Consider the following 24917-nt stretch of genomic DNA (forward strand, 5'->3'; position numbering starts at 1 on the left):
TAATGAATGTACTATGAAAATGAAGGGCCAGTCAAGCGGTTCGGGTTCTCGGTCGGTCCCCGTTCGCCTATATATCCTCCTCACAGTCCATTAGTAGGTAGGGTGGTAAAGTTAGAGGGCGCCCGACTCAACTTGGCTGTTTTTCGGTCTCCGTTTCGATTGAATTAATTTTTTTTATTTTTTTTTTATAATAAAAGGGGTATTTGTAAGAATAAATAATAAAAGAAAAAGATGTGAAATCATATTCTAAAAAGAGAAAGCATCGTACTTTTGGGAGTAAAACATAAGTTACTAAAAATAAGAGAAAACCACTGAATTACATTATCTTAATATTTACCTTGAATATATATATATATATATATGAAAACTAAGGTAATGATTAGAATCTCATAACTTTGACAGCAAGCATATATAAGCCTTTTGTTCTTTTTTCCTACCTATCTCCCTTTTGTATGCTTTCTGTCTTTCTTGTCTCCTTGTCTTTCTTTAGCTTTTCTTTTTTTCCTCTGATTTGCCTCAGTGGGTACCTGATTCTCTTGAATCAGAAGATTTATAATCATTTCAAAATGAGTAGATTGATGCATAAACATCTCATTCTCTCCCCAACGTGAACTCCAAATTAGGCTTCAGCTTATTAGATTTAGGGCTTGTCTCGGACGATGAGCTCACATCGCATATCTCCTTCTGCATGTGTAACCAATGTGAGTCACTACATAAACACCCTCAATGTATGATGCAGACTATCATTACATACAACATTTTTTTTTTTTGAGGAAAATACATACTACAACTAAAACAGATGGAATTGTGACAATATTTTATTTCCAAAAGAAAGGAAATAAAATTAAAACAATAATTCTGTTTTCAACATTTAATTCGATATTGATCTGGTCAAGTTGTTGGAGTACGAGGTATTTCTATATCTATATCTATATATATAATATTGCATTATGGGATTTATAGTAGATATGAACAATGGCATTGCACTCATGTTCCATTCTTTATAGAAAGCAGCTTAAAGAGAAAATTTTCTTTTTCTAGGAAGATTTTTCAGCAACTTTTACTTCACTTTTCTTTTTAGGGCCTTAGGGGCTTCTCTCTCTTTCTCACACACACACACACACACACACACACACACACATCAACTGTTAAGAACACCCTCAGACACATACAGTAAATGGCTCATTCAACTTTTACTCACAAAAGCTTCTTATTTCTACTTTATTCACTATGATGAACATCAACATATTCCCAGGCACACACACACACAGAATTTCTTTAAAAGCCAAGGGCAGTAGTGTAATTTCAATTCGGTTCAGAAGTACCTCGTGAGGTTGTACGTTCACTTGAGAGTCGTTTGTTCTCCCATGCAACCAAGCTTCTCCCCCGCTACAATTCATATATAATATGACCCAATAATTTCAATCAGTGGATGCCATGCAGATATATATATATATACACACACACACACACACACAAATAAAAAGCCAGCCATCGGAAAGAAAGCAATCTTTTTAATGCCTAATTTTTATTATTTAAACTTTTCAAAAAATAAAGTGAAACCCATGTGACACCCTATTGTAATTGTAATTAACTTTTGTTTTTTATTTAAAAAAAAAGTAGTCTCAAATGGCAGAAGCTTTTAGTTTCAAGATTTCTACATGGATGGGTCCATTTAAATTACACTATTAAGCCATATTAAGCTTTGTGAGTAAGTTTTCTTAATTGGGTCCCATCTCAGGTCTGTACCCACAAAATCCAAAGATAAGAGATGTGTCCTTTTTTTAGGCTGATTTCTTCGTTCAAATTTCATGAATTTCAAAATCTTGGAAGCCGTGCTATATTTAATTTAATATATTTTATTATTCATTTCAAGACTTTTTTTTCAACAATTTAATTTATTTTATTTAACCCCATGATGGAGTTCCTGTACTAAACTAGCAATAGATTCTTCTTCTTTTTATGTTATTCTATCTATACTTGTTTACTACTACAATATATGCCTAAACCCTTTTGAATTAATTCTAAAAATGCTTAAAAATCCAAAACATCAGTTAAACAATCCAAAATTTTCTTTTTGGCCGGATTACAATTTGCTTTTATTTTTAATTATAAATTAATTCTTTCACCTTCAACAACTGTAACTATTAATTGCTACTGACTGATTATGTTCCTTCAAAGATTCTAGACTTAGCTGCCAAAGACGGTATTTGTATATATGTTTGATAGAAAAGTCGAAACATGTGTTTCAGTCATATCACATTCATATACTTCTGCTTTGGCCCCCTAGTCTAAAGTTTGGTAAATATACATCTTTTCAATATTTAGAGATTCAACAAATTACATTTTCAAATTTCAACCAAAAATTATATACTATATACAATGTTAACTTTTAAACTAATATATGTGTGAGATTTTTTTATACAAAGATATTCTTTGGCTTGTATAATTAAAGCTTCTAAACTTAAATTAATCATCCTTAGACGTTACATTAGGTCAAATATATGCCGAGTTTAATATGCGATGATGAATGATCAATAAATATTATGCGCCATCCTAGTGTATATCACCGAATATAGTATTTACTTTATAGTCATGGAACTATTATCATTAACCGTTAAAATAAGTTATTAAATGAAGAAGGATGCATATAAATAAAATTAGTATAAAGTTACATTGAGTAGAAGGGTTTTTTATACCTTGAGGAATTGCTCCACAAAACACTATATTCCTTTTCTTGATCTACATTAAATTGCCTTCCCTTTTCTACAGATACTTCAGACTTGTGTGAATTCTGAATGTCGAAAAGGAATTCATCTGATGTATCCCCAGAAGACCCATTTTCAAGTGCATCCACATTTCCTACACATTCTCAAAATATTTTAATTAGAGAATATATGATTGCATATTGAATGATAAAACTTAAAAAACGTACAATGTTGCTACCAAATGCAACCAAATTGAAATTTATTGAATAAATTCACCATATGTTAAGAATATTATTAACCTGAATAAGCTGACGCTCTATCAGTAGACTTCACTGTGCGGTACATCTGCAAAAACTAAGGCCCATCAGAAATGCTGTATATATATATATATATATGAGTTCAACAGAGAATTATCTTTTTCGAGAGAACGAACAAATCTATATATTTTACGAACAGATCAACATAAGTAATGAACAGACGTATTTAGTAAAAATATAGAAAAACTCGCCACCAGCAGGATTCGAACCCGGGGCAAATTGTTGTTCATGCGGTACATTGATCTGTTCATTAAAATTATAGATCTATTCGTTTTTATTTTACGAATTCTCTATTCTCCACAATATTTAGTTTCTCTACCCTTCTCTATATATATATATATATATATTTATGTGAGTATGTTATAGATATGTAATTCTGTTCTTAGGTATGTATGAAGCTTTTCAGTTTTCATTAACATACAAGAACAAAATAGATGGTAAATAATTTGTTACGGTGTGAACTACAACTGAATGAATGACAAACAACTTTTAGTACATGTCATCTCATATATATATATATATATATATATATAGATGTGTGTGTCTTGCGTACATGTGATTCAATGTCTACTTTTTTCGAGGTTAAACATTGTTTTGCCACAGATGATTTTTCTACTCAAACTGTCAAACAAACGTGTGTATGTATATATCATTGTGTAATGATAGTGTTTTGTACTTTCTCTTCTCTCTCTAGCAATCGAAACCTTAGGAAAATAGGCAACTAGTTTTTTTAAAGAAAATCTCATGTAAAAATAAATATTACTGTGATATGATTCTGTGTATAATTATCTTGGACTACAACACTATTTTCAATTGTCACTGCTCTCTCTCTCCTCTCTCTCTCTCTCTCTCTCTCACACACACACACACTCACTGTTTTTTTATCTTTTACACGGTCCAAGCGATAAAAGCTGGTAGATCTGCCAAAAATAAATGATGTTGAGAGAGCCCCTCTGCAGCATATATAGAAGTAAAATCATTGGAATTTGAAACTCGTGTCACAACTCCTTATTTCCACCTTTAATGACGAATCGTCAAAATTCTTGAATCTCAATTCTCACAAACTAACTGCGTGTGAGGTGTGTTAATTATACTTTACTAACTAAGAAGAAAAAAAATAAGAGAAAGGAACAATAATTCTAGTTAATTGAAAAAAGACAGTATTAATTTTATAAATTAAATTCACCTGTAAATGGGATTTAACGTGAGCCAAGGTGAGATCTTTCACATCCATAAGCTCAAGAACTGATTTGGGTGTAGCTCCTACACAAATTCAACATGTTAAGGCATTTTTTTTTTCTTGTGTTTTGTTTTCATAAATACATGAACAAGAATAGCCCTAAAAATTGGTGTATATATAGAGAGAGAGAGAAGAGGCTTACTTTCATGGCCGCCCAGGAGCTCAACAGCGTGAACAAAACGGGCGTGGAGCGTGGTGGTCCACCGCATTCGTGGGGCCCTCATGCTCCGTTTAGCCGGAAATCTGGAGAGGAAGCGCGATCGCATGAGGGCTTGCGAGGTGTAGGGCGCGACGGAGGCGGTGGCGAGGTGATTCACAGACGCGAACGAGGCTTCCAAATGCCGCTGCTGCTGATGATGATGAGCTGCGAAGGGGAAAGAAGGAGGGTTTTGGTACACCGGAATTCCCCTAATCGGCTTCAGCAAACTCACTTCCTCGTCCAGCTGCGGCCGGGGATGGAGGATGCGGTGGTGGTTGGGGGCGGTGAGGGGGTCCGAAACCCTAGCGGGATTTGAGAGGGGGAGGTCGGCTTTGGCCATTGAAGAGAGGGAGGTTCTGGACTCTAGAGCTCGCTTCCAAAACCCCAAATCCATTTCTTCTTCACCTCTTCTCCAGTTTGATGAGGTGGTGCTGTTTAGAGGGCTGATTCGCAACGAAAGGTCTGGCTGTGCTGGAAACAGCTCCATTTCTTCTAATTCTTCAATTCAATTCCCCTCTTTCTACTTCAATTCTATGTGATTATTCAGTTTTCTTCTTATGGATTTGGATGCACAAGTTTCAGGAGGCAGACAGGATTTGTGGGCTGGGGTTTGATGAGGAGTTGGGAGGATTAGTTGCACAGATTATTTGAGAGAGAGAGAGAGAGAAGTGACAAAGGTTCGAAGTGAATGGTTGTTTCTTTTGTGTGAAGTATATATGAGAAAATGACACTTGAAGAGCAATTGGGAGAGGTAGGGGTAGGGGGTAGAGAGGGAGGGCTTTGTGGTTGTGGACGTGGGGGTAGGATGAAAAGGGCCAAAAAAGATAGCAAAGTAAAAGTAAACAAGTTTAGAGAGAGATGATCCTTTTTCACTCTTTCCTTTTTCCTGTATCGTGTGGGAGAAAAGGAAATTTTGGTGTAAGCTTTTAACGTGTGAATTTGTCCCTTAACAAATCATACTTTTCTTTCTAATTTTTTTTTTCTGCTTAGGTTTTGGGGTTTCTACAATAAACTAGTACGCCTACCCGTGCGATGCACGGCGAGTATCGGAATAAACAACATATTAAATAAATATAAGTATTAAACAAAAATGATATGTTAAATAAATATAAATATTAAACATAATTAAAATATAAACAAATGGAACTATTTAAAAATAATAATAATAATAATAATAATAATACACATCATAAACCGAAAAAAGAACCTAAAATCTGAAAATACTTAAATTTTCAGTTTTGTATAAAGTGTAATGACAATTATAATATTAATAAATATTTTATATATAATTAAGATTATATAAAGTAGAAAAATAGATGTGTGTTGGTTTGATAATAAAGTGGTTAATGACCACACTAAATATCTCAAACTCAAGTTCAGTCACATAATTTTTAAAAATGACTTATTTAAATTTAAATTTTTAAGTGAAATTAATAGTATAATAACTAAAATAAATTATTAGAAAAATCCAAACACATAACAAAATATATGAAAACAATCAAGTACTCTATGATTCTTACATCTCTACTAAATAATTATAAATGCTATAAAAGGGGGGAGGGGGAACTATTAATATTGATGTAAAATTAAATCATGAATTAAGTGGAAAAAATAAACAAAATAATATAATAAAAATAGTACAGATATTTTATTAATTAAAATTACATAATTATATTTCCATAATAATCATACACAAGCACAAAAAAAAAGTTATGCTCAAATAGAGAATCAAAAAAAAAAAATGAAACTAAGCAAATAAAATAAAACAAAAAAAGAATAAACAAATGATTTTAAAAAGTAAAATAAAATCAAACAAAAATAGATAATTAAGAAAAATAAATGAAATAAGACATGAGAGAGAAAACAATTTTGTTTATAACTTTTAACTTGTGATAACTTTATTATCTTAAATCCATTTTTTATATATATATTATATATCAAATTAAAGTTTTTTTAATTATCTTTAAATTGATATGTATATGGAATATTTTTAATTAGTCAAATTGTACGATTTTTATGAAGAAAGAAAGAAAAAATGAAAAGATAAAAGGAATGAAAAAAAATAAATTGGAAGAAACCGTGAATTAGTGGAAATGTGGGAAAATTGAGTTGCATAAGCGAAGGTAATAATTGAATTATGACTTTGAGTTGCATAAGCGGAAGTAATAATTGAATTATGACTTAATCTATGATACTCCCGAAGTAATAATTGAATTCTGAGTTGCATAACCGTGAATTAGCGGAAATATCGGAGTAGTTGATTTTTTAAATTATGGCGGTAAATTTTTACCGTTGAAAATTGCATTTTCATATATATATATATAGATTGTAGATTCAATTACTGCTGAATTAAACTTTTATTGAAGAAAGATGAAAAGAAAAAAAAAATCTAAACCCTTATTTGTAAAAGGAAAAAATCTAAACTTTTATTCAATTGGAGGACTTCATGATTTTATAAAAGGGAAAAGGGGATTACGACAGGGTGACCCGATGTCACCTTCTCTCTTTCTACTTTGTATGGAGTACTTATCGAGGCTCCTACAACTTAGAACTAGAGAATTGGAATTCAATTATCACCCCCGTTGTGAAAAACTCAGTATCAATCATCTAGCTTTTGCGGACGATCTCCTACTTTTTGGTAGAGGAGATCTAGGCTCTATGAGAATTTTGGCTGATGTACTTAATGAATTTGCAGGAGCTTCGAGCCTCAACATCAATAAGAGCAAATCGCAAATCTTTCTTGCAGGTGTTCGGGAACCAGACCGGATGGAGATTGTGGACTTGTTTGGATTCACTATTGGGACTCTACCTATTACATATTTGGGGATCCCCCTTGCGTCAAAAAAACTACTTGCTAACCAATTCGAACAACTAGTAAGTAAAAACTCAAGTTTAATTAACAAATGGTTTGACCTAAATCTCTCTATGGCAAGGAGATTGGAGCTTGCTAGATCAGTTTTGCAAGGCGTTGAATGCTATTGGTTACATGTTTTCCCCATCGCATCGGGTGTGATTGATCGTATTAACAGGGTAATTAGAAGATTCGTTTGGGGAAAATCTGCAAGTACAGTAGCATGGACAACAATTTGCAAACCAAAGGATGAGGAAGGACTGATATTCGATGTCTTAGACGCTACTTGTCAAAATCTGGATATTCGATTAGGGAGGACTGGATATTCGTTTGGGGAAAATCTGCAAGTACAGTAGTATGGAATCGTGCTCTACTTGTCAAAAATCTGTGGAAAATTCATAATAATGTTGAGACGCTTTGGATACAATGGATCCATGCAGAATACATTAAGGGATGCAATATCTGGACTAAAATTAAGCACAAGTAAGACTCTCAGCTCATCAAAAATCTGCTAAAAACGAGAGACTTGCTGGTGGGAAAAAATCTTGGAGATAGAGTAAAAGCCTCCACCGTACTTGAAGAATGGGCAGCTGGAAACCTTACCAAAGAAGCTTACAATTTCCTAAGGCCTAAAGGAGAAAGGAAATTCTGGCATAAGGCCATTTGGAAGAGCTACATCCCTAGCTCCAAGATGTTCAATCACTCTATGGCTTGCACTTCATGTTGGATTTGTATACTGAAAGCAAGAACCTTTTATGCTTGTATACAATGATTCCTATGTTCACTATTTAATCTCCTATCTGATTGTGTTCATTATTACATATGTATGTTCCTTATCTCTAAGTAGATTATATGGTGTGTTGTAGATCACAGAAGACCATATAATTGGAATAACCTTAAGAGATATAAAATGATCACAACCGAGATGACTTTAGGACGAGTCATTGGTTTAGGCTGCAGTATAGATGGAAATAGTTTGTCTTGACTACTTGTCTATACTGGTACGTCATAACGTATTGATAGGACCACAGTGAGATGTATTCTTCTATCTGATTTAAGTGAAGAATCAAGATCTCGGTGACTTAATAGAATCTTAATACTAATAAGATTTCAAATATATATGTTGATTCGCATATCACTTTGATTTACTATGGGTGAGAGTTATATAGTAACTTGAGTACTCTGTATCTTGGGTGATTGATCACTAATTTCTTAGCAACAAATACCGCAACTAACACGGTGCAATTGTAGCAAATAACCAGTAACCGAGTATCGTATCCACAGGGACTGACACAACGAAATAACTCTAGCTATCTCCTAAACATACTATAACAGTAGACAGGCAACAAAAAGTTGGAAGGTTTGATTAGCACTAAATTCAGATAACAACAAATAAAATAAGGTAAAAACTCAAATAATAAAAGACTCTGACCCTAGGGATGTACTTTTACTAATTAATTATATGCATTTAATCTATTGATTCAATTACCAATTTAATCCAACCCTGATGAGAGATCACAGAACTATTCACAAGCTTCTCTAACGAACACCTATGAAAGTAGATTAATTTACCCCCCTTCACATTCAAGACTCCAAGGAATAAATTAACTCCCAAGCGTACACAAAGAATAGCTCCCTATAGTTTCACCTATCCCATTCAAGTGTCAAGGCTACTTCTATAACATGCATTCCTGAATCGGCTGAACAATTATCGCATTCAAGACTCAAACTGAACAGCTAAACATGTAAATTATTGGCCAAATAATTCACAAGAAATTAAGCACCAGGAATCATGAATCACAAGTTGGAAGGCAAATTGATATCAATAAATCATACACACATAATTAATCAGCTATGTACAAACCCTAGGTTCAGATTAAAGAACTAGCCAGACATCATAAAATAAATCATAAACATAATAAATAAGAAAGCAATTGTAAAAACTAAATTATATAAAACCGAAAGTAGAACGATTGTAGCAGTTTGAATCTTCAATCTTGTGGAAATCCAATCCAAGCAGTAAATACTGGAAAGAAATAAATTCTAAAGCTATGAAATTGAAAAATAAAAGTTGAGAACTGAAAAAGGAACCCCAGATAGGTCAAAAGAAGACCTATTTATAGTGTCAGGGTAAAATATAGTGTTTGGAACCCAGACGAACTCTAAAAAACGGAAAAACTCGCAAATCCGCTCAATTCGGCGGTCAAACTCGGCGGTCGCCGAGTTGACCGCCGTTTTTGTGCTAAAAATTGACCAAATTCGGCGCCCGCCGAATTTAACACTTGCAGTGCAAATCTGAAACAGAAATTTCGGCGACCAACTCGGCGGTCGCCGTTTAGGTCGCCGAATTGCTTCTTCAAAATGCCCATTTTCGGCGACCAACTTGACTGCTGCGCGCGACGTTTTTGTTTCGGCCATAACTTTCTCGTCCAAACTCCGATTGATGATCCGTTTACGCTCACGAACTCGTATCGAGACGATCTACAACTTCAATTTCAGAACATTGTTCCAAATTCGAAGTCATTAAACCTGAAATTTCCTTCAAAGTTCGAGTAAGAATCGTGTTTCACAAGATAAAGCAAATTAAGCACAAAACAATCATCCAACACTCAATTTCCTATAAAATTATCATCATATGAACAATAAAAACCATGGAAACATGAGTGTTATCAACTCCCCCAAACTTAAGTCATTAATGAGAAGAACACAATCAATATCACGAATGGGTAAGAAATCTAGCTCATCGATGCCTCCGAATAATAAAGAATGATAGAATTCTCAAATCCTCAATAATTAAGCACAAAATTCACCAATAAACACAACCTATAGCAAAATCAACCTTGACATTCCAAACAATTGAATCTCACAAGGTATGTGTGTCACTCAACTCTCAATTTGATGGAATAGGACGTGTATACTCTCATCGAAATTCAATGCAATGCAGATCACTTACCATAAGCTTGCCAATCGTCTACAATCTCCATCGCTAAAAGTGTGCCAAGAATTTTTTTTTTTAATTAAATTGAGATTTATTATAAAAGAAAAAAAGAAGAAAAAACCCTTGAAAGCACAAAGACGCAGACTAAGGGCACAACGCTCAAAAAGAGAAAGAAAAACTACGGAGCAAACAAAACAGAAGGACTCGAAACAACTTAATACATGAAATCATGAAAATCATCCATTTCATCCGACCAACGTCCCTGAACGACTTTATTCATTGCATTTATACTGGGCCTATTGGTAAGGTCGACCACAAACTCCCTTGGCTTGTATCCCATTTCCTCCGCATTTCTAAGTCTACTTTTAATGCAGCCTTCCGGAATTGCATGTACAGACTCTCTGCCCTTTCCTGATCCCTTTGGACGGCCACGTCCGCGCTTCTGCTCTGAGAGTAACTGCATTCCTTGATTAACCTGCTCCTCTAACCTATTTATACGATTCGCAATATCATCGGGGTCGGACGTCACCTGCCAAGAATAAGATCAAATAGGTCTTTATTTTTTCGGGTTATAATGTAGGGACATTGGATTAGGTAGGGAAATATCGGCCAAGTGACTCAAATAGATCAAGAACACCAACCTTACGACTTCACTAATCAAGCATGGAATAAATTCCATCTTCCACCCAACTATATCACATGATCAACACAGCTCAAGGGATTTTCATCACAAAACAGAACTAAACACTCTTTTATGCTCTCCATTTATTTCCATCAAACAAAGTCGATTCTCTAACAAATTTCTCAATATACTCTCGACTTCACACTTTTCTTCATCTTTTTTTTTCTTTTTTTTTTCAATAATTTTTTTTTTCTCTTTTCACAACTTTCTAGAGCTTATAAGAGTAAATAGTAACACAAAATCATCCCTTCTTTTTCACAACCCACTATGATATTCACCACACAAAGATTCCCATATACTACATCACCCCCTATCATCCGGCTAAAGAATAAAAAGCTAAATAGGCTCAAAGTGGATAACAAAGGATAATTTTTTTTTCAAGGACAGTGTTTGGGATAATAATGTGGCTAATAAAAGATGGCCTAAAATCATCTCCTAATCCTGGGCACAACAGCAACCTCGACACAGAAACCATGGCAAGTTCTAGAAGATCACCACATGCATGACCAAACTCACAACAAAGAATAAACTGTGTATACTAAACAATTATGGCTCAAAATCTCACGATTTATTCAACGTCCAAAAGTCAAGGTTAAAATCACTCTAGAATTATGCAAATTAGTTCCAATTATGCTCAAATCATCAAAGAAAATCAAACTCGATTTTTTTTTTCACAGAAATCATCATTGGCATCTCACCAGAAATCTAATGGAGCATTAATCATCTCAAAAACAAAACAAAACACACACCACCAACCAAGCAATAAAGCCAACAAAAAGATAAAAGTGATACACATATCTACTCTCACCCCCTCCCCCAAACTTATTACAGAACATAAGTTCGAAAATAAGTTTGGAGGGATGATGATATGTGTGTCACTACTCACAGAAACACATGCTCCAAGGTGGTAGTATGGACAAGGCGCGATTTCCCGCATCGTCCAAGCTCAACACTGCACTAAACTCCCAAACAAAACCAAGAAACAATAAGAAACAAAACGAAACTAAAAGAAAGAAAAATAAAACAAAGAAAAACAGTTGGGTTACCTCCCAACAAGTGCTTAATTTAACGTCTAGAGCTCGACGATACCTCATGGTCTCAATTAACATCAAACGCAGCGGGCGTGACAGATCGCCTGACACGAACAGAGACAGAGGACTCATGTGCATCAGCTGCGTGAAAGACGACGCTTCCCTTGGGCACATCTATCATAGCCCTCCCCGTAGCTAAGAATGATCGACCAAGAATCAACGGCGGATTTGCATCTTTAGGAATATCGAGAACCAAGAAATCCGTAGGGAAGACGAGCTTGTCAACCTTCACAAAGATGTCTTCAAGCTTTCCTCTCGGCTTTACTCTTGATCTATCCGCCATTTGAATCTCCATCGAGGTCGGCTTGAGATCTCCAATTCCCAACCGCTTGAAAACAGAGATGGGCATCACATTGACATTAGCCCCTAAATCGCAAAGAGCCTCGGGAAAGAGCTCTCCTCCAATCTCGCACTCAATGGTGAAGCTACCCGGATCTTTCTTCTTCGAAAGTAGCTTCATTGGCAGCTCAGTGCACACAGCTTTCGCCTGCGAGATTTTCTTATCCTCATCCCACATCTTGTTGGTGTGAACAATTGCCTTTTCTTCTTTATCCTTGGGATCCTGCAATTGCGAGAGAATTTGAGGCTGTGCACGTCGGTCCGATTCTTCAAGTAGTCTCTCTAGTTCATCCACTATACATCTATGCTCTGTCTCCTCGGGATTGACAACTTTTTTCTCATTCTTGCAATGGGAGATCTCCAGCTTGATTTCCTTGGCATCCTTGTCGTCCCGCTGCTCTGGATGATCCCGCTGCTCTGTCCCGCTTCTCAATTGAATTGCGTTATACTTTTTGCTCGGCTTCACAGCACATTGCTCTTCAAGCACCTCCCTCTTCATCAGCCTACGAGGGAATGGAGCTTTTGGGATGTATTCCCTAAGTGGAATAGGAGATTTGTATGGTTCCTTACTTGGTTGTTCATTCTCCTATCTTTTGGAGATAGAGTGCCATCGAAAATAGCATTGCATTGGCCCTTTGGATTGGCAGTAGTTTTGCTCGGGAATTGGCTCGACTTGTGCTGTGCAGCTGCTTGGTTGGCCATCTGACCAACTTGAGTCTCCAACATCTGCACTTTCTTGGAGAGTGCTGAAAAATTATTTCCAATATGACCCACTTGAGACTCCAAATTGGTCATCCTTGTATTAACAGTTGTCTTCATACTAGACATCTCTGTTAACATCTGCTGCATCATATCCTCCAGTGATACTTTCTTTGGCTCATTGATAACTCCTCCACTAGACACAGAAAACCCAGGTGGAGGCTGCTGATCACTAAATTATTAGCTCAAAATACCGCAACTAACACGGTGTAATTGTAGCACAGAAATAGTAACCAGATATCGTATCCACAGGGATTGACACAACGAAACGACTTTATCTATCTCCTAAACAGACTATAATAGTAGACAGGTAAGCGAAAGTAGAAGATTCAATTATCTTAAACTAAAACGCAAATAATAATTAAAAGTACGTAGGAGAAAATCAAGTATTAAAAGCAACTGATCCTAGGGTAGTAAATTCATTAATTAAATCTATGCAATAAATCTATTAATCCTATGTACCAGTTTAATCCAGTTATGATGAGAGATCACTTAATTAATCAATTACTCTCGCTAGAGCAGCAACGATCGTGGATTTGTAAATTATCTATCTCCGTTAGGTCTCAAGAAAATCTACTAACTCCCAATAGCTCCTAAGAATAGCTCCCTATGATCCACCTATCTCCGCTAGGTCTCAAGGTTAAAATCATATCATACATTCCTGAACCCACTAAACAGTTATCTCCGCTAGGTCTCAAACCGAATAGCTAAACATGCAAACTATTGGCCAAATAATTCACAAGAATTCAAGCACCAGGAATTATGAATCATAAACTGGAAGGCACAAAGGTATTAACAAATAAATCACATAAATTCAATCAACTATTTACAAACCCTAGAATCAGCTAAAGGAAATTAGCTAGACATAGCAAAATAAAGCATAAACATAATTAAAGAGAACGCAATTGTAAAAACTGAATTGTATAAAAAAACCGAATAAAAACTGAAGTAGCGACTTGAATCTTCAATCTTGATCCAAGCCTTGAAAACTAGAAAGCTATAAAATTCTAACGCTATAAAACTAAAAATATGAATGCTTGGGTTCTGGGGTATGTGTGTCCTCTATAGGTCAAAAGAGGACCTATTTATAAGCTTCAAATTTCCTTCGGATCACCATGGAAGTTGCCATGCAAAGTAGAATTCTAAAGGTAATAGAATCGTGTGAAATAAGGCAACTCTCCAGCTGGATGTGCGCTTCTGGAAAATACTCCTACCAATCGCCAACTTCGCAGCTCTCGCCAGAGGAATGGATGTCACCAGGGTAACGGGTCACGCCAGAGAAATGACGAATTCTCTGCTATCGCCAGAGGAATGGTATTGCCAGAGGAATAGGTGATTTCTCTGACCTCGCCAGCGGAATAGGTTGCGCCAGAGAAATGGACCTCCGTTCTGGCATTTCTCCGCTCTGGCATTCCTCCGCTCTGGCAGCGGGGAAGCGAATCCTCTGGCATCGACTCCTCTGGAATAGCGACTCATCTGCTCTGATATGTTGATTTCTCTAGCGATTGCTTTCTCTGAATTGTATAAAAAAACCGAATGAAAACTGAAGTAGCGACTTGAATCTTCAATCTTGATCCAAGCCTTGAAAACTAGAAAGCTATAAAATTCTAACGCTATAAAACTAAAAATATGAATGCTTGGGTTCTGGGGTATGTGTGTCCTCTATAGGTCAAAAGAGGACCTATTTATAAGCTTCAAATTTCCTTCGGATCACCATGGAAGTTGCCATGCAAAGTAGAATTCTAAAGGTAATAGAATCGTGTGTAATAAGGCAACTCTCCAGCTGGATTTGCGCTTCTGGAAAATACTCCTACCAATCGCCAACTTCGCAGCTCTCGCCAGAGGAATGGATGTCACCAGGGTAACGGGTCACGCCAGAGAAATGACGAATTCTCTGCTATCGCCAGAGGAATGGTATTGCCAGAGGAATAGGTGATTTCTCTGACCTCGCCAGCGGAATAGGTTGCGCCAGAGAAATGGACCTCCGCTCTGGCATTTCTCCGCTCTGGCATTCCTCCGCTCTGGCAGCGGGGAAGCGAATCCTCTGGCATCGACTCCTCTGGAATAGCGACTCCTCTGCTCTGATATGTTGATTTCTCTAGCGATTGGTTTCTCTGCTCTGGCTTTCGACTTCGCTGATCTGGGCTTTGATTTCTCTGGTCTTCCAGAGGAATGATGATTTCTCTGCTCTGAAGACCAAAACACCTAGAAAACGCCAAAATCATCCAAAATTGCATTATTTCATCTCGAAAGCCTAAATCTCCTGCAAAGCATAAAATACACCATAAACGCACCAATTTTCAGAAGATTATCTTAAAATAAGCACAAACAAACCCTGAAAAATATAGTAAATTAAGCATAAATCAACTCCCCCACACTTAGCCTTTTGCTTGTCCTCAAGCAAAATCTATATGAATCATAAGAAGAAATTGATTTCAACAATGTAAATTTCCATCCAATCATTCACAAAGTCAATTCAAAACTTTACAATCAACACACATCTCTTAATCATGCAAGTAACTTAAATTTTAAGCAACCACACAAGAGTAATGCAAGTAATTCGATCAGACCCAATTCTCCGCTAGAAGTGAATTCCCTAATGTGATCACCTTTATAATCAATATCACCATTTTTCACACTTTGTGTGCTTGAGATTTCTTCGACAGTTGAGCCATAATTCATGAAATAAAACCATTTGGATGTAATCCCAAGTCTTTTCACGTGGTTTCCCATGCTCATAGTTAGACTAGAGGAGCAGAGACTCAGAGCTATCACATTTTTAGAACAGGCCAGATGTTTCAGAGCTGGCGATTTTGAAGTTAGCAATTCGTCCAACATTTTTCACAGATAAGATACGATCGTAGGCAATCACAATGACAACACTCCTTCTAGCATCTACCGGACAAATCACGTTTTACTAACTTACAAAAGTGTTGCAACAAAACTCATCGTTCTTTGCACAAACAAGAAACATATATCAAAGGTAAAACAAGAATATCCTCCATTCATTCACAAACCCAAAATTCACATCGAAAACCATCTTCTCTTCCACAAATTCATAAAAATTAGCCAGATTCGAGACCAAAAACTAAGCATAGAAAAATCAATTTCGCCCAATTATTGAAAAAATATAAGCATAGAAACACCCCCCAACACTTAAAGTATGCCATGTCCTCAGGGCATAAAAGAAATAAAAAGAGTATAGAAAATATCCCTGATTATTGGCATTGGAACACTGAACCATCGTGGGTGGCGGTGAAAAAGGTGGGTTTGCGGCCTTGGTCAGAGTAGAGAATGGCTGCACTGGACAGAGCAGCGAAATGAGTGTATCGCTGGCAGAGCAGCGCGGATAAGTATATCGCTGGCAGAGCAGCGCTTAACGGGGCAGCGAAGTGAGTGGCTCCGCTGGACATGTGCAGCGTGGAAAAGTGCAGTGAGGAAAATGGCCGCGCTGGAACATGAAGACCACCAGAAAACTGGCAGAGAACACCTGCCCCCAAACTAAACAAAGAAACAAAAGAGAAACAAAACGAAACAAAACGAAACAGAAAGAAAGAAAAACAAAACAAAGAAAAACAATTGGGTTACCTCCCAACAAGTGCTTAATTTAACGTCTAGAGCTCGACGATACCTCATGGCTCATGGATCATTGAATTTGACAACTTCCAGACCACGATCCACGTTTGACTTGAAGTATGGTTTGAGACGATGACCATTGACAGTGAAGGTAGTGCCATCAGCGGCAAACAACTCATACGTCCCATTCCAATTGCTCTTATGCACCACATATGGCCCTGTCCATCTTGATTGCAGCTTTCCAGGAAACAAACGTAATTTCGAATTGTATAAAAGTACCTTATCTCCTGGCTTGATTTTCTTGGTGCGGATGCTCAAATCATGGAATTTCTTGGCCCTCTCTTTGTAGATGCGGGAACTCTCATAGGCCTCATTCCTCCATTCATCCAGCTCTGTCAACATATCTCGCCTTGTATGACCGGCCTCCTTGAACTCCAAATTGATTCTCCTTGTCGCCCAATATGCCTTGTGCTCTATCTCAACAGGTAAATGACATGATTTGCCAAAAACAAGCTGATAGGGAGACATACCAATCGGAGTTTTGTAGGCAGTGCGATACGCCCAAAGAGCATCATCTAGGTGTTTCGCCCAATCTTTCTTGTTGGCGACGCTCTTCTCCAAAATTTGTTTGATCTCTCGATTTGCTAACTCTGCCTGCCCATTAGCTTGAGGATGATATGGAGTCGTCAACTTGTGCTTTACTCCATACTTTGCCAACACGCTTGCTAGTAACTTGTTGTTGAAGTGCGACCCCCCATCACTAAGCAACGCTCTCGGTGCTCCGAACCGAGTCAAAATATTCTTTTGCAAGAATTTAATGACTACCTTGGAATCATTGGTGGTAGTTGGGATCGCCTCCACCCATCGAGACACATACTCCACAGCAAGCAATATATAGGAAAAACCGCAAGAAGTAGGGAAAGGACCCATGAAGTCAATTCCCCAAACATCAAATAGTTCTACCTCGACAATGATGTTTTGTGGCATCTCATCCCGCTTGGTAATGTTGCCCATGCGCTGGCAACGATCACAAGATTTCACGAAGGCATGGCAATCTGCGAAAATTGAAGGCCAATAGAATCCACTATGATTTACCTTCATGGCAGTGCGGTTGGCAGCAAAGTGGCCTCCACTAGGTGAGCTATGGCATTCTTCAATGATCTTGGGCCATTCATGCTCTCTAACACATCGCCGAATAAAGCCATCGGCGCATCTTCTGTATAGGTAAGGGTCCTCCCAATAATAGAACTTGACATCATGGAGGAACTTCTTCTTTTGATGATGTGACAACCCCTCGGGAAGAGCTCCAATAACCAAGTAATTGCTATACTTAGCATACCAAGGATCCTTAAATAACAGAGCCCAAATCTGCTCATCGGGGAAGGACTCATTGATGGCCATCTTTGGATCATCTCCCTCGATCGGATTCTCCAATCGAGATAAGTGGTCAGCTACCACATTCTCACATCCCTTTCGATCTCGGATCTCCATATCAAACTCTTACAGCAATAAGATCCAACGAATCAAGCGGGGCTTGGAGTCCTTCTTTGTGAACAAGTAGCGGATGGCGGCATGATCAGTGTAGACAATTGAATGAGTTCCAATCAAATAAGAACGGAACTTATCAAAGGTATACACCACAGCTAGCAGCTCCTTCTCCGTGGTTGTGTAATTCCTCTGAGCAGAATTCAAAGTTTTACTAGTGTAGTAAATTACCTTGAATAACTTATCTCTCTTTTGCCCCAACACAGCTCCCACGACCCAATCGCTAGCGTTGCACATCAACTCAAACGGAGCACTCCAATCCAGCGTGATCAACACTGGTGTAGAAATCAGCGCGGCTTTCAACTTCTCAAAGGAGACGCGACATTCGTCGGTGAAGACAAACTTCACATCCTTCTCTAGTAAAGCACAAAGTGGCTTGGACAGTTTGGAGAAATCTTTGATAAAGCGCCTGTAAAATCCTGCATGCCCAAGAAAGCTCCGCACTGATTTCACAGAAGTGGGAGACAGCAACTTTTCAATGGCCACGATCTTAGCACGATCCACCTCCAATCCTTGGGCAGAGACCCTATGCCCCAAAACAATGCCCTCACGAACCATGAAGTGACACTTTTCCCAATTGAGCACGAGTGCCGTCTCCTCACAACGCTGCAACACTTGAGCAAGATTGTCCAGACAATTATCAAAGGAAGATCCAAAGACAGAGAAATCGTCCATGAATACCTCCATGATATTTTCAATCAACCCATGGAAAATCACCATCATGCAGCGCTGAAACGTGGCAGGAGCATTGCAAAGACCAAAAGAAATTCTCCTAAAAGCAAAGATGCCATAGGGACAAGTAAACGCGGTCTTATGCTGATCCTCCGGGGCTATCATAATCTGATTGTAACCCGAGTACCCATCCAAGAAGCAGTAATACTCATATCCTGCCAATCGGTCAAGCATCTGATCAATAAACGGCAAAGGAAAGTGATCCTTACGTGTGGCTGCATTCAACGCTCGGTAATCAATGCACACGTGCCATCCTGTGACCAGCCTCGTAGCTATGAGCTCATCTTTCTCATCCTTAACCACAGTCATGCCTCCCTTCTTAGAGACAACTTGCGTCGGGCTCACCCACTCACTATCAGAGATGGCATAAATGATTCCTGCATCCAACTACTTGAGCACCTCCTTTCTCACAACTTCTTGCATTGTCGGATTCAAACGTCGTTGCGGCTGCACCTTAGGCTTGTATTCCTGCTCCATTAAGATACGATGCATGCAAATAGAAGGACTAATTCTTTTGATGTCGGAGATAGACCATCCTATAGCAGACTTGTATTTTCTCAAAACTCGCATCAACTTCTCCAACTCCAACGGAGATAGATAGGCAGAAACAATAACAGGAAAAGTTTCATTGTCACCCAAAAATTGGTACTTCAAGTGCTCTGGAAGTTGTTTCAGCTCAATTTTGGGTGTGGCGGCAGCTCTGGATGACTCTGCTGGCCTGGTTGAATCCTCTGACTTGGCTGACTCCGCTGGCGTAGCTGACTTCGCTGGCGTAGCTGACTCCTCTGGCCTGTTTGAATCCGCTGGCGTGGTTGAATCCGCTGGCCCAGGGAATTCTTTTTCCACCGAATTCCTTCCCCCATCAACAGGTTTGCGAATATCCATGTAAGGCACAGGATCGATGGGATGTTTCTCTACGGCCTCCAGCTCTGCAATATAATCTAAAATCTCATCACACGCCTCGTCTAGATTGGAATAAGGGTATAAGGATTGTGTGATGCACTTCTCCAAAGGATCCTTCACGGTTGCAGTGGAATCCACTACAGACTCGATTAAGTTGCAATCCTCGATTTGTGGTTCAGCTGGCTTCTTCATTGCATCATAGATGGATAATGTCATCTTTTCATCATTGACGCGGAAAGTCAGATCTCCCTCTTGCACATCTATCAACGCACGTCCCATAACTAGAAACTGGTCGTCCTAGGATTAATGGAGTATTCTTGTCCTCCGGCATGTCCAAGACTACGAAATCTACAGGAAAAATAAACTGCTCCACCTGCACAAGAACATCCTCCACAACGCCCTTGGGATATGTTATGGAACGATCTGCCATCTGCAATGCAATAGAGGTAGGCTTGATATTTCCAATCTCCAACCGATTGAAAATAGAGAGAGGCATCAGATTGATGCTCGCCCCTAAGTCACAAAGAACACGGGAGAAGTTCTGCCCTCCAATCACACAAGCGATAGTGAAGCTCCCTGGATCCTTTTGCTTCAATGGTAGCTTCCTTTGTAGCACTGCACTGCATTCCTCGGAAAGATTAATCGTCTCATATTTCCCCAATTTTCTCTTGTTGGAAACTGCATCCTTGAGGAACTTGGCATAGCCTGGCATATCTCTTAAAGCATCAAGTAGAGGAATGTTGATGTGAAGCTTTGAAAACATCTCCATGAACTTGGCCAACTTCTGATCCATCTTCGGCTTTGCCAAGCTATTCGGGAAGGGTGCTACAGGCTTGTACTCTGGCCTGGGAAACGTAGGAGTAGGGATAGGCTCCTTAACAGTTGAAGAGCTCGAATCCTTCTTAGGGGGAGGCGTCTGTTCCACTACAAGCTCCTCCAAGTCATTATTGTCGTCCTCCACTACCTTGCCTTTTCCCTTGTCATTCTGCGGTTCTGCAGAGGAATGGTGACTCCTCTGCTCTGTATGATTTTCATATTGAGTTCCACTCCTTAGATGAATTGCATTACACTGATTTTTAGGATTAATTTCAGTATTGCTAGGAAAGTGGCCCGGCTTGTGCTGTGTAGCTGCTTGGTTAGCCATCTGACCAACTTGATTTTCTAACATCTGCACCTGCTTAGAAAGTGCTGACACATTTTGCTCCATGTTGAACATTTTGGTTCCCAAGTTTGCCGAGTTTATCTCCATCCCGGTGACCTTCACCAATACTTGCTTCATCATTTCCTCCATTGAATCTTTCTTTGGCTCATTAATGACTCCCCCACTAGAAACAGAAAATCCAGGTGGAGGCTGCAAAGCATTGTTGGGATTTGAATAGGAAAAATTTGGATGATTCCTATTATTTGGATGATACGGTGGATTTCCGCCCTGATGTCCTTGATAGTTTGGTCTATTGAATTGGTACTGCCGCTGGACATAATTAGCATCTTCCAGCTGCGACACATCAGGTAAACTCGGCTGCTGAGGAATTTTAGCTAGCAGTGTCTTTCTCTCCAACTCATACTGCTTTTGAAGAGCTTCATATTTATCCTTAAAATCATCTCTCTCCTCATTCACAGCTGCAATTCTTCTCGTGGAATTTCTGTCATTCGGCCATTGGTAACTGTTGGAGGCCATCTCTTCTATCACACGATAAGCTTCCTTTGTATTTCTATGGAGAAGACATCCACCTGCAGTGGCATCCACCATACTTTTTGTCAGACCAGTCAAACCATTATAAAAGTGAATGATTTGCTGATCCTCTGTGAAACCATGTTGTGGGCAGTTCCTGAGCAGCTCGTGAAATCTTTCCCAGGCATCATGAATGGTCTCATCTCCTAGCTGGGAAAAGTGAGAAATCTCTGCAATGATTTTCTGAGCTTTAGAAGCAGGAAAGTATTTTGCCAGGAAAGCTCTACACAAATCCTCCCATCCAGTAATAGCACCTCTGTCCAGACTCTTGAACCACTCCTTAGCTCTGTCTCTGAGAGAGAATCCAAACATCTTCATTCTGATGGCATCAGGCGGCACTCCATTCTGCTTAATAGTGTCGCAAATATCTAGAAACTGAGTGATGTGAGCATGCGGATTTTTAGAAGCCGCTCCACTAAACTTGTTCAGCTTGCACCATGTTTATCAATCCCGGCTTCAGCTCGAACGTGTTAGCCTGCACAGTTGGTCCCCATCTGCCTCCTTGAAATTGATCAACCCGAGGCTGATACATGTGATTCAGTGGTGGCTCTGGTGGAGGAGCCCGGTTGCGCTCTCTCTCTTCGTCTAGCTGCCTCTGAAGGTGAGTCACGGCTCGCACAAGAGTTTCAAGGTCCATGTTATTCTGTTGTTCTGCCATTGCTTGCTTCTTTTTTTCGTGGTTGTCTCTTTTGTACTGCTTATTAAGATTGCGCAAAGTCTTGTTAATTTCAGGGTCAAGCTCAAAAAGAGGATTATCGTGAGATCTTGTGTTCATACGCAACCTACAGAAACACAAATAAAAACCTGATGTACTATAAAGTCCTATCGAAAATATTAAAGCAATTTCTTATCAAATCCCCGGCAACGGCGCCAAAAAGTTGATCACTAAATTATTAGCTCAAAATACCGCAACTAACACGGTGTAATTGTAGCACAGAAATAGTAACCAGATATCGTATCCACAGGGATTGACACAACGAAACGACTTTATCTATCTCCTAAACAGACTATAATAGTAGACAGGTAAGCGAAAGTAGAAGATTCAATTATCTTAAACTAAAACGCAAATAATAATTAAAAGTACGTAGGAGAAAATCAAGTATTAAAAGCAACTGATCCTAGGGTAGTAAATTCATTAATTAAATCTATGCAATAAATCTATTAATCCTATGTACCAGTTTAATCCAGTTATGATGAGAGATCACTTAATTAATCAATTACTCTCGCTAGAGCAGCAACGATCGTGGATTTGTAAATTATCTATCTCCGTTAGGTCTCAAGAAAATCTACTAACTCCCAATAGCTCCTAAGAATAGCTCCCTATGATCCACCTATCTCTGCTAGGTCTCAAGGTTAAAATCATATCATACATTTCTGAATCCGCTAAACAGTTATCTCCGCTAGGTCTCAAACCGAATAGCTAAACATGCAAACTATTGGCCAAATAATTCACAAGAAAATAAGCTTCAGGAATTATGAATCATAAACTAGAAGGCACAAAAGTATTAACAAATAAATCACATAAATTCAATCAACTATTTACAAACCCTAGAATCAGCTAAAGGAAACTAGCCAGACATAGCAAAATAAAACAAAAGCATAATTAAATTGAACGCAATTGTAAAAACTGAATTGTATAAAAAAACCGAATAAAAACTGAAGTAGCGACTTGAATCTTCAATCTTGATCCAAGCCTTGAAAACTAGAAAGCTATAAAATTCTAACGCTATAAAACTAAAAATATGAATGCTTGGGTTCTGGGGTATGTGTGTCCTCTATAGGTCAAAAGAGGACCTATTTATAAGCTTCAAATTTCCTTCGGATCACCATGGAAGTTGCCATGCAAAGTAGAATTCTAAAGGTAATAGAATCGTGTGAAATAAGGCAACTCTCCAGCTGGATGTGCGCTTCTGGAAAATACTCCTACCAATCGCCAACTTCGCAGCTCTCGCCAGAGGAATGGATGTCACCAGGGTAACGGGTCACGCCAGAGAAATGACGAATTCTCTGCTATCGCCAGAGGAATGGTATTGCCAGAGGAATAGGTGATTTCTCTGACCTCGCCAGCGGAATAGGTTGCGCCAGAGAAATGGACCTCCGCTCTGGCATTTCTCCGCTCTGGCATTCCTCCGCTCTGGCAGCGGGGAAGCGAATCCTCTGGCATCGACTCCTCTGGAATAGCGACTCCTCTGCTCTGATATGTTGATTTCTCTAGCGATTGGTTTCTCTGCTCTGGCTTTCGACTTCGCTGATCTGGGCTTTGATTTCTCTGGTCTTCCAGAGGAATGATGATTTCTCTGCTCTGAAGACCAAAACACCTAGAAAATGCCAAAATCATCCAAAATTGCATTCTTTCATCTCGAAAGCCTAAATCTCCTGCAAAGCATAAAATACACCATAAACGCACCAATTTCCAGAAGATTATCTTAAAATACGCACAAACAAACCCTTAAAAATATAGTAAATTAAGCATAAATCAGCTGCAAAGCATTGTTTGGGTTGCCATAAGAAAGATTCGGTTGCGGTCGTCCTCCTGGCTGGAACTGCTGCTAGTCCTGCTGATATTGCTGACATCTGCCATACATTCCTGGCTGACCTCGATTCAACTCACTGATCTTAGTAGTCAGCTCTGCCAGCTGTGTAGCCATCGCTTCCTGTTGAGTAACCATTGCTGCCATAGGATCAGAACTGGAAGCAGCTGCCACCCTTTTCAATTGTACTCTTTCTACTGGCCATTGATAGCTTGTAGCAGCCATACTTTCTATGATGTTCCAACCCTCTGAACTGCCTTTCTGAAGCAAAGAACCTCCTGCAGCTGTGTCCAAATGCATTCTTGTACGCTCTCCACAAGCATTGTGGAACAAGATAATGAGCGTGCCTTCATCAAATCCATGGCTGGGACACTTTCTCAACTTCTCTTGATACCTCTCCCATGTATCTGCCAGCTTTTCTCCCTCAAACTGCTGGAACTGCACAATGTCCATCTTTAATTTCAGGGTCAGGCCAGGAGGATGGAACTTGCGTAGGAAAGCTTGAGCTACATCTTCCCACGTAGTAGTTGCACTCAAATTCAATGTATGATACCACGACTTCGCTTTATTCCGCAGTGAAAAAGGAAAAAGACGAAGACGGATAATATCATCAGATACTACATTCATCTTTACAGTGCTGCAAAGCTCCAGAAATTGCGCCAGATGCGCATTAGGATCCTCTATAGCGTGTCCTCCATACTGGGTCTGCTGGACCATCGTGATCAAACCAGTCTTCAGCTCAAAATTATTGGCATTAATACGGGGAGGTTCCTG

General features: G+C 38.7%; 1 protein-coding gene and 1 non-coding gene across 3 annotated transcripts; one reads left to right on the forward strand and one right to left on the reverse strand.

Annotated features, from left to right (window-relative positions):
- Window positions 1-268: 268 nt before the first annotated feature.
- LOC130995677 (probable transcription factor KAN2) lies at window positions 269-5266 on the reverse strand. 2 transcript variants are annotated; one of them, XM_057921052.1, is made up of 6 exons: window positions 4408-5266; window positions 4212-4288; window positions 3008-3053; window positions 2700-2862; window positions 1326-1389; window positions 269-684 (listed from the first exon to the last, which is right to left on the reverse strand). In XM_057921052.1, the coding sequence occupies exons 1-6, from the start codon at window positions 4949-4951 to the stop codon at window positions 592-594; spliced, it is 987 nt and encodes a 328-aa protein (XP_057777035.1). In that variant the 5' UTR covers window positions 4952-5266; the 3' UTR covers window positions 269-591. The 2 variants fall into 2 exon arrangements, with proteins under 2 accessions (XP_057777035.1, XP_057777034.1); XM_057921051.1 differs by having other exon boundaries at window positions 3008-3062; window positions 4408-5255.
- A 16422-nt stretch (window positions 5267-21688) lies between these two features.
- LOC130996479 (small nucleolar RNA R71) lies at window positions 21689-21795 on the forward strand. Its single transcript, XR_009092649.1, has one exon. It is a non-coding gene; the product is annotated as a small nucleolar RNA R71 (small nucleolar RNA).
- The last annotated feature ends 3122 nt before the right edge of the window (window positions 21796-24917 follow it).

The sequence above is a fragment of the Salvia miltiorrhiza genome, chromosome 7 (genome assembly GCF_028751815.1).
Source record: "Salvia miltiorrhiza cultivar Shanhuang (shh) chromosome 7, IMPLAD_Smil_shh, whole genome shotgun sequence".
Taxonomy (NCBI): domain Eukaryota; kingdom Viridiplantae; phylum Streptophyta; class Magnoliopsida; order Lamiales; family Lamiaceae; genus Salvia; species Salvia miltiorrhiza.

Coding starts and splice junctions, on each gene's coding strand:
- LOC130995677 (XM_057921051.1), bottom strand. CDS start 4,951: ATGGAGCTGTTTCCAGCACAGCCAGACCTTTCGTTGCGAATCAGCCCT. Junction 4,289..4,407: donor GCTCCTGGGCGGCCATGAAA/GTAAGCCTCTTC, acceptor GAATTTGTGTAG/GAGCTACACCCAAATCAGTT. Junction 3,063..4,211: donor ACGTTAAATCCCATTTACAG/GTGAATTTAATT, acceptor GATGGGCCTTAG/TTTTTGCAGATGTACCGCAC.